The 14,914-nt window shown below is 36.4% G+C and overlaps 1 protein-coding gene across 1 annotated transcript in view; it reads left to right on the top strand.

The window, feature by feature from the left end:
* IGSF1 (immunoglobulin superfamily member 1) overlaps nt 1–14,914 on the top strand; it is a 96,786-nt gene that overhangs the window by 8,460 nt on the left and 73,412 nt on the right. The window contains exon 2 of the mRNA XM_074358991.1: nt 7,672–8,427. Coding sequence (XP_074215092.1) covers nt 7,672–8,427 — 756 coding nt within the window. The remainder of the gene's footprint in view (nt 1–7,671; nt 8,428–14,914) is intronic.

Genomic DNA, 14,914 nt, shown 5'->3' with positions numbered 1-14,914 from the left:
AGCTATGAAATGAATTTGTACAAAAGTTAAAGGACTATTCAGGTTATGTATTTAATCTCTGATAAGTTTTGATAATTTCACTTTTGAGGAGTTGGTGACTTCATTTAAGCTGTCGAATTTCTCTGTGTAGAATTGTTCATAGCATTCCCTTATTTTCCTTTTAATGTCTGCAGGGTCTGTAGTAACATATCTCTTTCACTCCTGATACTGAAAATTTGTGTTTTCTCCTTCTCTTTTCTGTCTTACCAGAGAATTATCAATTTTATTAATCTTTTCAAAGTACCAGCTTTAGTTTCATTTGTTTTCTTTCTTTCTTCCTTTAAAAATATTCATTATACTTTTTATTACTTGCTTCCTTTTGCTTGATTATGGTTTAATCTGCTATTATTTTAGTAATTTCCTAAGGCAACTACTTAAATAAATGATTTGAGATTTTTCTCATTTTCTGATACACAATTTTAATTCTATACATTTCTAAGTAGTGCTTTAACTAAATTCCACAAATTTTGGTATGGTGCATTTTAATTCCATTCCAAATAGTTTCTAATTTCCTTTGAGACTTCTATGATTCATGGATTATTTAGGTGGTTTAATTTCCTAATGACTGGAAATTTTCTTTCTCTTTTTTCTATTATTGCTTCCTAGTTTTAATCAATTATAGTCAAACACCATACTTTATATGGTTTCAAGTATTTTCAGTTGTGTTATGGTTTGTTTGGTGTATGACCCAAGATATGGTCTATCTGTTATTGTTGAGTGGAGTATTCTATAAATATCAATTAGTTCCAGTTGGTTGATGATGTTCAAACACTTTTTATTATATTATGTTTTAACACTAGGGAATACTGTTTACTGAGCACTTTCTATGTTACAAGTGCTGTAGTGGACAATTATTTGTAATACTTATTTAAACTCTGTAAGGCAATTATCTCATTTTACAGATTAGAAAACTGACACTCAGAGATGTTGAGTACTGTGCTCAAGATCACACAAGAATAAAACTTTGTGGTCAGAATTTGAACAGAGTTTTGTCTGACTCTGAAGATTATACTCTTTTCATTATACCACCCTCCTTTTGGCATGATATATGTACTAGTTAGTATGTTGTTTGGGGAATATTTTTAAATGTTTTTCACAAGTGTATATTTTGTCTCTCCAACTAGATTATGAGCTCTCTGAAATTAAAGAGTGTTTTCCTTTTACATGGTGAATGTTAAAGATTCAATGTGCAATGATGGCTTGATAGTAGCTGACTCTCAAATTGACTGACTGAAAAGTCTTTTAAAAAGCCTCAGTGGGAATAGGATGATGGTGATCATAACCGCTGTCATTGAAGTGGAAAGAAGTCATATGTCAGACCTGGATTACATATTATTATTTCTCAGTAAATGTGCTGTTGGTATTTGGAGGGAGAAAATTCTTTTCTTAAGAATTGCACAAGACTCTTTTGAGCATTATAGAACATTTAACATTCCTGGCCACCTAGAACAATATCAGTATTTCTTCACAGTTATTTTCACAATCAAAAAAAAAAAAAAACTTCCACACAATTCCAAGAGCCCTTTATAAGGGAGTTATCACCCAAATTAAGAACTAACAGTTCCTGGCACATATAGGTGTTCAATAAAAGTTTGTGTATAAAAAAAAGAGAAAGAGCACCCCTCAATGAAGGTACCTTGTAACTTTGAGAATTGTGATGAAGGATATGTCTCTCCAGATATCCTTGTAGGGAAGCAATGAAGATGATGTTTAAAGTCACTCCTGAAATGTGTTTCCTTCATAAGATTCCTTGGGTTTATCCAAGATTACAGTTCAACTTTTCAGTGATGATCAAGATTTGGTAGGTAAGGAAGCAATTATGAAGATTCAAAGGATTAGTCCCTAACCATTGTGAAAAGACCCTTTCCTGATTGTATTAAGTGAAAGCTCTAAATTCTTCCTCAGACCTGGTAAAGAATCAGGCAGCTAAGGTTAAGTATGCTGCCTGTAAAAAGGAAGCAGGAAAAGGAACTCAGCATAAAACGATGACAATACATTAGTGTCACCTGGGAAGATTTTTTAAAATATGGATGCCCATGCCACACTGCAGACCAGTTAGATCAGAATCTGAGAATGAAACCTAGGTATGGTATATTTTTAAGCTCCCAGGTGATTTTAATGTGCAACTAGTGTTGAGAATCATCAGTTTTAAAGAAAAAGGCTGAGCAGATTAGCAAATAAGTTGTTAAAAGATGATTTTCAGTGTGCTATGGCAAAAATAACATAGATTGATAGATTGTAGTCAGAAGAACCTGGGAAACATTCCTGGCTTAGTTACATATCATCTGTGTGATCCTGGGAAATTTACTTACTTTCTCTGAGCTTCAACTTCTTCATCTGTAGAAATAAACATAGTACCTACCCTATAAAGTTGTTGTAAGAATAACATAAAATTTTGTTTTTGAATTTAACACAGTTCCTTGTACTGACTAGTTAAATAAATCTTTTAAAAATATGTGCATGAAAGTGTAACTTTTGTGCTACACAATATACATTCAGAAAAGTTAGAGAAATTTTCATTTCAGACAGCAAATGGCCAGGATGACATCATAACTAAGGGGGGACACTCATTTCAAGGAGGATATTAATGTTCCAGGTTCTGTGAAGATGGATCCTCTGCCCTCATTCACTGGAGACTGGTGAAAGGACATTCCTCAGGATTTGTCACCAGGATAGGTGATTCCTTTGTCAAGCAGTAATACAACACAGTAATACAAAAAGGGGAAACATGTTTGGGTATCATAAAGCCTGTTCCTCACGTCCTCCAGAAATTCTCCATTCTCACAAATGGAGAAACAAATTAATGTTAGAAAGATCACCAACTTCAACATTGTAAGGAAGGAAATGCTTTCAGATAGACATAAATCTAGAGCCTTCACAATTTAGAGGACTAATTTACTACATTGCCCCTATCAAATAGTTAGGGATGGCTCAGAGCTCACTAGTAAAATACCTACAGAAAAAAATCAGGGACAACAGTGATGACATCATTAGAACCCTTATAAATTAGTCACTTTATGGCACCATCAGAATTTTGCTTCTAGCCATTGAAAGATCTTTGGAGTTTGAGAAATTGATAGTGCACAGGGCTGAGTGCCCAGAAGGCATTGCATCTGTGTTATTCAAATGTCTAGAGGCAGTGACAATGGATAAAGACATCCCCATTAATATATCACAACATGGGAAAGAGATACAGGTCTCTAGATGAAAATATTCAGGCACCAATTTGGTTTTCTGGCACATTACCTTATTCATCCCTGAGCATTAATGAGTTAGCCTTTAAGTTGTTATCCCATAACTTGCATTTCAGCAAAGGCTGCAGTCGTGATGAACAAAATGACTCATTTTACCTTATGTTGTGGTGATGCCCCAAAATAATTAAATTTGGGGACAGTGTTCTACAATACGTGGAATCAGCCCATTATGCCACAGCAGAAGCTCATAAACTGGTTCAAATGTCACCTAATATACCACAGTTTAACTTGAAGAAAATAATAATTTCTCCTTTAAATGGCTACAAAAATCTGCAGAGTTGAGCAACAGAATTAAATGAATCTACCCACAATAGACATGTCTATAAAGTCTACTTTTTAAACAATTTTCTTGCTTTAAAATCAATAGCTTTAGCCCTTAAAATGCATAATAACTTGGTATTTTCTATAAAAGCTGTTAATGAGCCAGCACCAACGAAATTAAGACTGCTTTGGCCTCCCAAATGAGCGACTGTGCACACGCACACGTGTGTGTGTGTGTGTGAGTACACTCACATGTGTGCATATATTGGGGAGTGGGAATGGAGAGTACGTAGGGGATATTAATTTACTATTGATTTTGTATTCCTAGCTCCTAGCACAATGACGGGCACATGATAGATATATAATAAACATTTACTGAATGGAAAAATAAAAGAAATGCATAGAAACAAATCTTCCACAATCCAAACCTGGTCTGATAAAAATGAAACAGTATGGTACCAGGCAGTTGGCCACCACATACATTTCAGGTACAAAAGTATTTTATTAGAACACTGAGTGGCACTCAGAGACTTTACTCACCACATAAAAACTAATTAAATAATTCTTTGATGTTAAGTTATTTATAGTTTATAATCAGAGTAGAGAGCTGAGTAAACAAGGTAATATGACAAATCATGAAATGAGAAATTTATCCTTACTACAATCTTCTGTATTGGTCATTTATCTCTAATTCTTAGGATTCATATGTTTAGGGGAAACAACTGGTATTTTAATTGTGGCTAAGACTTTTTAATATGATTAAGAATGTATTTTAGATTAAAAGTTTATAACACAATATATCTCACAGTCAATTTGATTCTTCCAACTGTTTCCAGAACATCTCAGTGGTGACTACAAGCCCCCAAACTCTCAGTATAATTCAGTGGAAACACCCCATTGGGGATGGCTCTGCTTACTGTTTCAGCCATCTTGGATGTTACAGCTGCTCAGCCCTTGGGCTTACTTTCTTCAGCATCTCAGGAGACCAGTCAAGAAGACAGAAATTTTGCAATATTAATGATACTACCAATTACATAGAAATGGCCAAACCTGGAGGGAGAGGTGGGGAGGGAAATATAACTTGGAGCTTAATTCCAGAGGCTTTACTATTGTGGGCACACAAACTTATCTATGCCTGCCAAGGGAACATCTGGAAAAAGCCCAACCACTGATGCAGGCCTGAAGCATTTTGAATAAGCACAGAAACAGAAAAGTAACTGGTGAATATTTGTGACTTCTAGAGACGTTCAAAGAGTAAAGGTGGGTGATAAAGGACAGGATAAAAGTTTGAATGTCCCAGATATCCAGTCATTCCCAGTTAACTTCTACGTGTACCATTCTTCCAACTGGAGACAGTAGCTCTGGGTAGAATTTAGACCTCGGTTCTACTCCTGACAATGTAACTAAACATCTGAGTATTCTCTGGATATTTGTATGGCTAGCTTCTGTCTATTCATATTCTAGTTCTTAACATCAACTCCATAGATAGGTGTTCCCTTTCACTCTACCTAACGTTGCCTTTCCAAACTCTGAGCTCTCTCTATTCCATTAGCTTGTTTTTATTTTCTTCATAATGTTATTAACCAAAAATTATTTATTCGTTTGTTGGCTGCTCATGTCTTTTCTTTTAGGTTGTAAAGTTCATGAGAGTACCCCAAGGCCTATCACATTGCCAGAAACACCCCCAAGCATCCAGTGAATATTAGTTGAGTGAATGAATGCTGAAAAATAATGTACATAACTTTTTGGTAGCTTGCATTCATTGCCTATAAAATTAAGAGAAACCACCTTGATTATTTCCAAGGTTAGCATGATAACAAAGAAAGGATGTATTTGTAAATCCCTTGAAAAAAACTTTAACAATCTCTAATTGTATGACTCTATATTTAGAAAAGACAGCATGGATACAACAATAGCATTAGAATATTGCAGAACCATACTTGAATATAGATTCTGCAACTTAACAGCTATGAGATCTTGAGCAAGGCATTGAAACACTCTGATCCTAAGTTACCAGGTTTGTAAGATGGAAATGATAATAGTAGTTACGTGCTAAGGTGATTAAAAGATTAAATAAAATGATTTATGTCAATCACCCAGCATAATGTGTGGCACATATTAGGTACTTTATTAATGGTATCTATTAATACTCAAGATAATTTATTTAAAATTTAAACAACCAATACTATGTTCTGTGGAAATTTCAGTTCCCAAAGATGGCCATAAAAGTGACTTTAATGGAACACCAGCCAAAAGCAGGCAGCCACAGCCTCAGGAGGCAGAAGGGCACCAGGCATTTACTTACAGGTTGCTAGAAGCTAATCCAGCTTTCTCTTCCAGGGTCTGACTTGGAGGCCACAAGAAGATGGAAGCAAGTGTTGTGAAAGCCAAGGTGGGTTGGCAGGTGTCAGGGGAGCACCCAGGGAGGAGGGGGCTCTATAGGTGCAATTTAACAATGGTGATAGAACTTTTTAAAAAGTTGACCTGGCTATCCCAGTGCATGCTTTCTGAGTATTTGCCCTGACTATTATTATACTTTACAAAGCATTTTCATATGGACTGTCATAGGATATTTGCAGCAATCTTGTAAATTCAGAAGGCCAAGTGTTATTATGCTCATTTTACAGATGAAGATACTGTGGCCCAGAAAGGACTTACCAAATGCTATAGAGCCAAAAATAGCATGTTATCTGAACTCAAATCCAGGAGTTCTGACTCTAAATCCACTTATATAAATTCTCTATGCGATGCTATAGTTTGTCCTCCACTATCCTAGGTCTTAACAGGAAACACAATATTAAAATAAAGGGCAATTAGAGATTGGCAATCTCCCTGATTAAGAGAAAGGATGGAAATGACCCTGAGCAGAATTCAACGCTGTGATTTCTCAAGAAACTATAGGTGAATCAGCACCCTGTGTTCTGATAAGGACTTGGATTCCATGTTTCTGAAAGAAAAGAGGTCAGAGGCTGTTACCTCCTCCAAGTGGGAGGAATACTCTAGACAGGACACCTGGGTTCAAGTTCTGGCAGTTACACCAAATCATAGGGCAACTTTGGGCAATTTACCTTTCCTTTTGATGCCCTGATATTTGGATTTCTCCCTCTCTAAATCAGTATTAAATGAGAGTAGTAGTCTCACCCTTTTTTACTGCCTCAACACACTGGAGAACTACAACACAATGATTAATAACAGGAGTTCAGTTAGGAAGGGATTCTTAGTAAGGGGTAAGTGGCAGAATGTAAAAGGGGCTTCTGTGTGGTTTGAACAGATAAACCAGGAGTTTCCAATCATGATAAAAGCTAATATTTACCACGTGCTTAATGTGTACCAGACACAGTGCTAAGTGCTTTACATGAATTATTTTATCATCTTCACAGTAAATTAATGAAGTAGGAAATATTTGGTACTCTCATCTTAAAGATGAGGAAACTGAAACTCAGGTTAACTAACTTGCCCAAAGTCATGCAGGTAGTAAGCCACAGAATTGGATTTTAACCCACATATAATTGACCCTGGAGCTTGCCCTCTTACTTCTAAATTATATTGTTTGATATTTCCCCTCCACTCATCCCTTGCTGTCCCTCAGATACACAACTGATAATGAAAGAGCTAGTAAGTCTGAAGAGTCCCCTAATATTTATGACCTTGACTTTATGCTCAGGCTAAACTTTAGTCAAAGACAGTTTCAGTGCTGGGAAAGAGAAAGGAAATTAGGATTCATTGAGTACCTGCTCTTTTCCCCAGGCACTGTTAGATATTTCTATATATACCTATCATCACCTTTAGTCCTTACAGCCAGTCTTACAAGACTGATGTTTTATCCCTGTTAACAAAGAAGACTCAGAGAGGTTAAGACACTAGGCCAAGGTCACAGAGATAATAAGTGGCAAAAACTGAGATTCAGACCCATTCTTCTGACTCCATATTCCATCCTCATGCCTTTAAACTTTGTATCCAATTAGCTGGAAGGTAGCAAGAAATAGGTGAGCAAGGATGAAGCATTTGTCATAGTTGACATACAGAATATGTCATGTCCTAGGTAACCATGACCAGACCCTGTACATCTCTGTTTAAGGACTTGAACTCATTATTGTCATGCATATCCCTCTTGCAGACCTGCAGTTGCCTATTGGGAATAGGCAATGCCAGTGAGTTGAGTGAATTTTTCCTTGTGGGCCTCACTGATGATTCTCAGCTTCAGCCCATCCTCTTTGCCCTCTTCTTCATCATCTATTCATTCACAGTGGTTGGAAACCTGGGCATCCTTGTTCTCATTGTGGTCAGCTCCAGACTCCACACTCCCATGTATTTCTTCCTCAGTAAACTATCCTTTATTGATTTCTGTTATTCTTCAGTCACAGTCCCTAAAATGTTGATTGTGTTTTTCTCTGATTGCCAAACCATTTCCTTCTCTGGTTGTGTGGTCCAGACAAGCTGCTTTGTGATCTTTGTGGTCACTGAGTTCTTCCTCCTGGCCTCCATGGCCTATGATCGCTATGTGGCCATCTGCAACCCTCTGCTCTACCATATTATCATGTCCCCAAGGCTCTGTTTGCAACTAGTGGCTGCCAGCTATGCAGTGGGCCTGACAAATGCGGTGCTCCTCACTAGTACAATCTTTCATTTGACCTTCTGTAAGTCCCATGTCATCACTCATTACTTCTGTGAAATCCCTCCCCTTTTAAAACTCTCCTGCTCTGACACACAGGTCCTTCAGTTTCTCCTCTTTGCCTGTGGTGGTTTTAATGTGACTGTGTCCCTGACAATAGTCCTGGCCTCCTACACATGTGTCTTTTTGGCTATCATCAGAATACCCTCAGCCCAGGGCAAACACAAGTCATTCTCTACTTGTGCATCCCACCTGATGGCGGTCAGCCTATACTATGGAACCACAGTGTTCATTTACTTGTGCCCAATCTCTGAGTACTTAATAGGCAGGGACAGGCTTGTCTCTGTATTCTACACAATGATCATCCCTATGCTTAACCCTATAATATACAGTTTGAGTAACAAAGATGTGAAGGAAGCATTTGGGAACATTCTCAAGAAGACTTCATAATTCTTCTCTCTCCCTACACCCAGATTTCCATAATGTCCCATGCAGTAAAGGAAGGACAGAAAAGAAAAGGAGAGGTAGGTGACATTATTTGGCCACCAACCATGTCTCAGGCATTATTCTAGCAATTTAAAATAGATTATTCCTTGAATCCTCTCCACAGCTCTGGAAGTCAAATATTATTATCTTAATTTTACAGGTAAATAAACTGAGTCCCTGAGAGGTTTGGTGATTTGTCCAAGGTCACACAGCTTTAATGCAGTGGAACTTAGATTTCAATTTAGAACTATCTGATTTTGAAACTTCCTTTCTACTACATTACATTTTTTGCATAAGGCAAGATGCCACCCTCTCTCTTTACCTTCAGCGTCCAAGGTTTCTGAATTTTTTCCCTTTCTGGTAAATCTGGTCTCTCAAATTTATAACAGATTCATTTCCCTAAGACACACTCCCTTCCCCATAGTCAATTCTCTACCTGTGGCATTGGATCATGCCCTATCAGGCCTCTAAATTAATTGAATAATTGATATATACAGAGCCCTATAGCAGATGCAGGGATGGAAGAGGCTGATGAGGAAGAAATCTGTGGTCATTACCTTTTGGCATCTTTCAATTCACTTAGGGAAGACAGATGATCCCACCCAAAGGCAACTGAACTATGGCTTTTTGTTTAAATTGACATTTATTGAATTATTTCTATGTGATAAATGCTAAATCATTTACCTCATAATCCTCCTAAGAACTCTGTGATGTAGGTACTATTGCTGCTTCCATTTTACAGATGAGAATACTGTAGCTAAAAGCATTAAGTAACTCACTCAGAGTAACACAACTAATGAATGGTGAGTACAAGATTTGAATTCTGGTCTGTTTGTCCAAAGAGCCTATGTTCTTTCCATTCTTCTATTTCACCTTCTAGATTACCAGGATGCCTACCAAAAAGCACCAAAAGGCATAAGCTGTGAGGCTGGTACTCAAAGCAAAGGAAGCAGGATGGATTGGGTTCATAAGAGAGCCCCTAGGAAGAGGTGGGTAATTTGAATAAAACCTATAAACAGTGAGAAGTAGCAAAAATAGATGAGTAGTGGAGGGAATGAAGGGAACTGTGGATACAAGTCTGAAATAAAAGAATCTAGATGCATAAAGGGCTGATTTGGCTGAAGCAAGGTAGATGGCAAATTTGGAAGCAAAGGTTGTGGACAAATTGGAGAGATGGTTGCGTAGGGCTGATATACCTTCTTTGTAGATATTACTAACATCAAAACAATCCCTTGATACCATATGTTAGGAAATTCTAAATAGAGCTTGGATTTCCCTAATTTGACCCAAGATGGTTTTGAGTATGTGACTGCTTACAATTGTAACAATCATGTTTTGTGGAGGCCAAGACCTCCATAGAACCTTACTCTGGCTTTACTCTGTTCTCTGTCGACAGTCCATACTACTCAGATTGGCCAGACAACCAACAAATGTGAGACCTTGGTCACAAGGAGCTATCCGGGAATTATTTCCTCACCCAAAACTTGTGGTCAAGTTAGGTTTGGGCAAGATTTAAACAAGTGTGGTCTAGTGAAGTCACTTCAAGTCTAAAGGCAGCCAGACCTAGAGGAGGATCTTGCTTCCTGACACCTTCTTTTTGGGAATTCCTCTGTTCTAAAGCAGGCTTTTCTCTATTTATCATTTGCATGGACTGTTGCAGTAGCTTCTTACCTGGTCTCCCTGCCTTCTAGGCTTGCCCTGACCAATTCATCCTCCACACTGCTGCCTTATTGATTATTCTAAACAGAAGTCTGACTACATCCACTGTTCTAATTTAAACTCTTCAATGGCCCTTCATTGTCCTCAGAATAAAGTCCAAGTCCCTTAACTTACAGGTACTCCATAATCAGAATCTTACCTCTCAAACTTTATCTTTCACAACCCCTTGTCCCTTCTTTGTACTTCATAGCCTCCCCTTTGTACTTACTATTTTCCTCATTTACAATGCTCTAGCTTTCATCACTGAAAAATCCTCCCCTTATTTCTAATCATGACCTTTTTCCTGAGCTGGCCAAAAGTGTTCACCCTTTTCTTGAAACTTTAGAACCGATGATTGCAGCATGCAATCATCCTATACTTCTATACTGTCGTGTTCTATTCCACATTTTTATGCTCATATCATTCTTCCTCTACTAGATTGTATACCTTGTAGGGGAAGACCAAGTTGTCTCATAGCTATGTAACCACCTCAGTGCCTGGAACCAAGTTGACATTAATAAAATGTTCATGGGAAGAAAAACAACTTTGCATGCACTACATCTTTGGGCTTTGCTATGGGCATTTGTGTTCACTTCTGAACCCTCTGAAAAGCCAGAGGTGTGTTTGTTACTATTTCAGCCCTCTTTCTTTTTTCAATTGTATACCTCCTCTCCAATATTTACTTCCAGTCTGACCTTTTCTTATGTCTCTGCCCCACCCAATTCCCAGCATTATAACTTAGCATTTGCAAATACCTTGCTTTCTATTGATTTGATGTATGTGTGTTGTATTCCCAACCAGATTAAAGTTCCTTGAGGAAATGGATCACGTCTGTTTTGGGCTTTCCCAGTAATACTAAGTTATGGAAAACAAGTGCCCATTGGGTGAATAAATACATACCTATAGCTGAAGGGGATTTATGTGGAGCTCAAGCAGGGCAGAGTTAACTAGATACAAGTTTAAGAAGGGAATAGGGAGCTACCATTTATTGTGAGCCTACTAAATGCCAGACACTATGATAAATCCTCAGATTAACTCATTTAATCATCACAACAAACTTATTTAAATTGTTTTAATTATGGCTTTAATTAAGACAATTTTAGAGCAGTTTTAGGTACATAGCAAAATTGAGGGAAAGGTAGATGGTCCCCATGTACCCTCTGCCTCTATATATGCACAGCTTCCTGTATTATTGGCATTCCCCACCAGAGTGAGGTACATTTGTTGCAATTGATGAACCTGCACTGACACATCATAATCACCCAAAAGTTCATAGTTTACATTAGGGTTCACGCTTGGTGTTGTATATTCTATGGATTCAACAACATGATTTTATCCTGATTTTACACATGAGGAAAAAGAGTATCAGAGAAGTTGTGGCTTTCCCAGTTACACATACAGAGCCAGTATGGGGTAGAGTCAGAGTTCTGAAGTCTAAGTCTGTTTGAGTTTAGAGCCTTCATGTTTAAATACTTTACCAATCTTCACTGGAGTGATCATTTCACTTTTCTTAAATCCTAGGTTTGTGCTATACACTGTGGCATCAAGACGCTGGGAGATGAACACTGGGGACTGAGTCAGTAGCAACACAGTTTGTTTAGGTTGAGCTCTTGCTTAACACAGGAAAGAAAATACCCTGAAATCTCCTGTCATCCCATTCATTTAGAAAGTGTACAGGTGGGAGTGGAGGGTCACCACACACTGGTTTATTCTTAAGGCCTTCTCCTGAAACTAGACCCAGATAGGAGGAGAGAGTTCCCAACAATCACTTTAGCCTCTTGCTCAGATACCTCAGAAAATATCATTTCTCATACGTAGGAAAACTGCCAAAACGTCTCTAGAAACATACTTAAAGAAAGTTGTCCTTGGTAGTATCTAGAATCTTTAAAGATTTTACCAGTAGCCATGTGTTCCTTCAACAATTTCTTGAGGCTCCAATGCCTGGAGCACTGCTTAGCTGAAGCAAGGATACTGAGGTCTGGCTCCTACCTTGTTCTATCATTGCTCACTCCACCCTGAGACCATTCTACCTTAGGTGACTTCAAGAAAGCTCCCAAGCAGTGCATATTCTAGAAGGAACTGTTTTTCCTGGTGAATGAGGTGACTCCTAATTGTCACTGGCCTTGCCTAGGTAATATGACCTGGTCAATTGATTTGGATTTCATTCTGGACAATGTGCTCCACCCTCCAAAACTAAGCCATTTTGAGAGCATATTGAGAGGGCAGTGCTTGAATTTACTAATATTATGCATAATAGTAATAACGACTGAGCAAGGGTTCCTCAGGTTGATTGAGTGCTTACAATCCTAGTATTTATTGTTTCATATATAATTTCTCATTTCATTTTATAGACAAAAAACAAGGCTCTGAAAGATGAAACAATTGGACAGAATAAGAAAAATTTACAAATCCTTATTACTAGGGGGGAATTTTTAACACACCCCTTTCAGAAACTGTGGATATGCAAGAATATATAATATTAAACAACACAATTATGAAGTTTGAGTTAACACACAAACACAAAAATATATCAAAACCTGAGCCCCCAAAATATAGGATATACATTATTTTCAAAGACATTTGAAACACTTACAAAACCAGAACACAAGTTAAGTATCAAAGGAAGTCTCCATAAGTTCTAAATATGCAATATCATATTAATAACATTCTCATAAAAATGCAATGAAATAGAAATTAATAAAAAAAAATCCTCTCCAAAACCTGTGCATTTGAACAAAAATCTTTCTAAATGGAATAAAGAAAAATTTAATTAAAATTACACACAATTATTACTGAATTGCATATATTAAATTATAGAATATAAATGATGTGATATAAGAAAATTTGATGCATCCAACATGAAACAAAGTAGCTGAATATTAATATGTTAAGCATTCAACTCAAGAATTTAGAAAACTATCATGAAACAAACCAGAAGAAAGTAAAAGAAAGGAAATAAATATCAAAACAGAAATGAATGAAATGGGAAACAAAAATAAAAATGCTTAATAAAGCCAAAACTTAATTTTTAAATGCTTAATAAAATAGACAATACTCTGATAAGATTGAATAAGTAAAAAAAATTGAAAAAAAAAGAATCAAGACCCGAATAACCACTATGATCAATGAAAATAGGGAAATTACTAAATAAATATTTCAGACTTTTAAAAATATTAAGAGTATGCTGTGAAATGTTGTATGCCAATAAATATAAAACTTTTGACAAGATGAGAAATTCTGTAGAAAAATACAATTAACAAAATTTTGCTTAAGAATAAACTGAAAACTTGAATAGGCCATTAGACACTGAAGAAATTCAGTCAGTAGCCAATCCCTCTGCCACCAAAGACACCAATCCCAAACTCATCATAGGTAAATTTTGTCGAACTGTCACAGAATAGAAAATCTCTATATTATATACAATATTCCAGAGAACAGAAAAAGAGGAAAAGCTACCCATTCCATTTTGTGAGGTCAGTAAAACCTTGATACCAAAACCAGGCTAGCTTATTAAAAAGACTAGAAATTATATGCCAATCTCACTTTTGATAGAAGTCCCAAAAGTCCTGATTAAGATACTAGTTAATTGAACTCAACAAATGTATAAAATAATACTATGTAATCAAATAAACTTGTTTTCAGGAATTAAAGAATGGTCTACCTTTAGAAAATCCATTACTACAAGTCACTACTTAAGCTAATAAAAGAGAAAATATGTACTCACCTCAATAGATTTTTAAGAATTAAATGAAATTCATCCACTCTCTATGGGAAAAAAACCTGTCTAAACAAACAAAAATAGAAAAATTTAATCTGACAAAGACGAACTACAAAAAAATACAATAAATATTACGATAAATGTAGAAACTTTAGAAACATTTTCAATAGAGTCATGAAAAAGAGGATACCTGAATTCCAGATTACTATTTAATATTGCATAGGAGAGATCACTTTGAATTCAGTAAGACAAAGAATGGAGATAGATTTAAGCACTGGAATGAAAGAAAGTGTCATTATTCATGGAATACCTGACTGGCTACATAGAAACCAAAGAGAATTTTCAGATAAATTATTTTAACTTTTAATGGAGTTTGTCAATATTGCTGCAAAGAAGTTACTTTTAAAAAATCAGTAACAATCCTACAAAGGAGCAAAAAATAATTAGAAAATATGATTTTTTAATACCATTCACTGGCTAAAATTAAAAAAAAAACCTGATAATATCAAGTGTTGTGGAGGATGTGGGACAATTACCAGAACTCTGTATTTATTGCTGGTGAAAATGAAAAAATGGTATAGCCATTTTATAAAACAGACTGGCAATTTTTTATAAAGTTAAATATGCATTGCTATACAACCCAGCAACCCCACCCTAGGAATTCACCCAAGAGAAATAAAAACATGTACACACAAAGACTTGTCATATGTAAATATTTATAGTAGCTTTATTCATTAGAGCCAAAACTTGGAAACAACCATAAGCTGGTGAGTGGATAAACTGTGGTACATATACACAATAGAATATTACTCAGCAATAAAAAGGAAAGTACAGATATAAACAAAA

This window comes from Camelus bactrianus, chromosome X, assembly GCF_048773025.1.
Source record: "Camelus bactrianus isolate YW-2024 breed Bactrian camel chromosome X, ASM4877302v1, whole genome shotgun sequence".
NCBI lineage: Eukaryota > Metazoa > Chordata > Mammalia > Artiodactyla > Camelidae > Camelus > Camelus bactrianus.
This window is presented reverse-complemented; position numbering and strand designations above follow the sequence as displayed.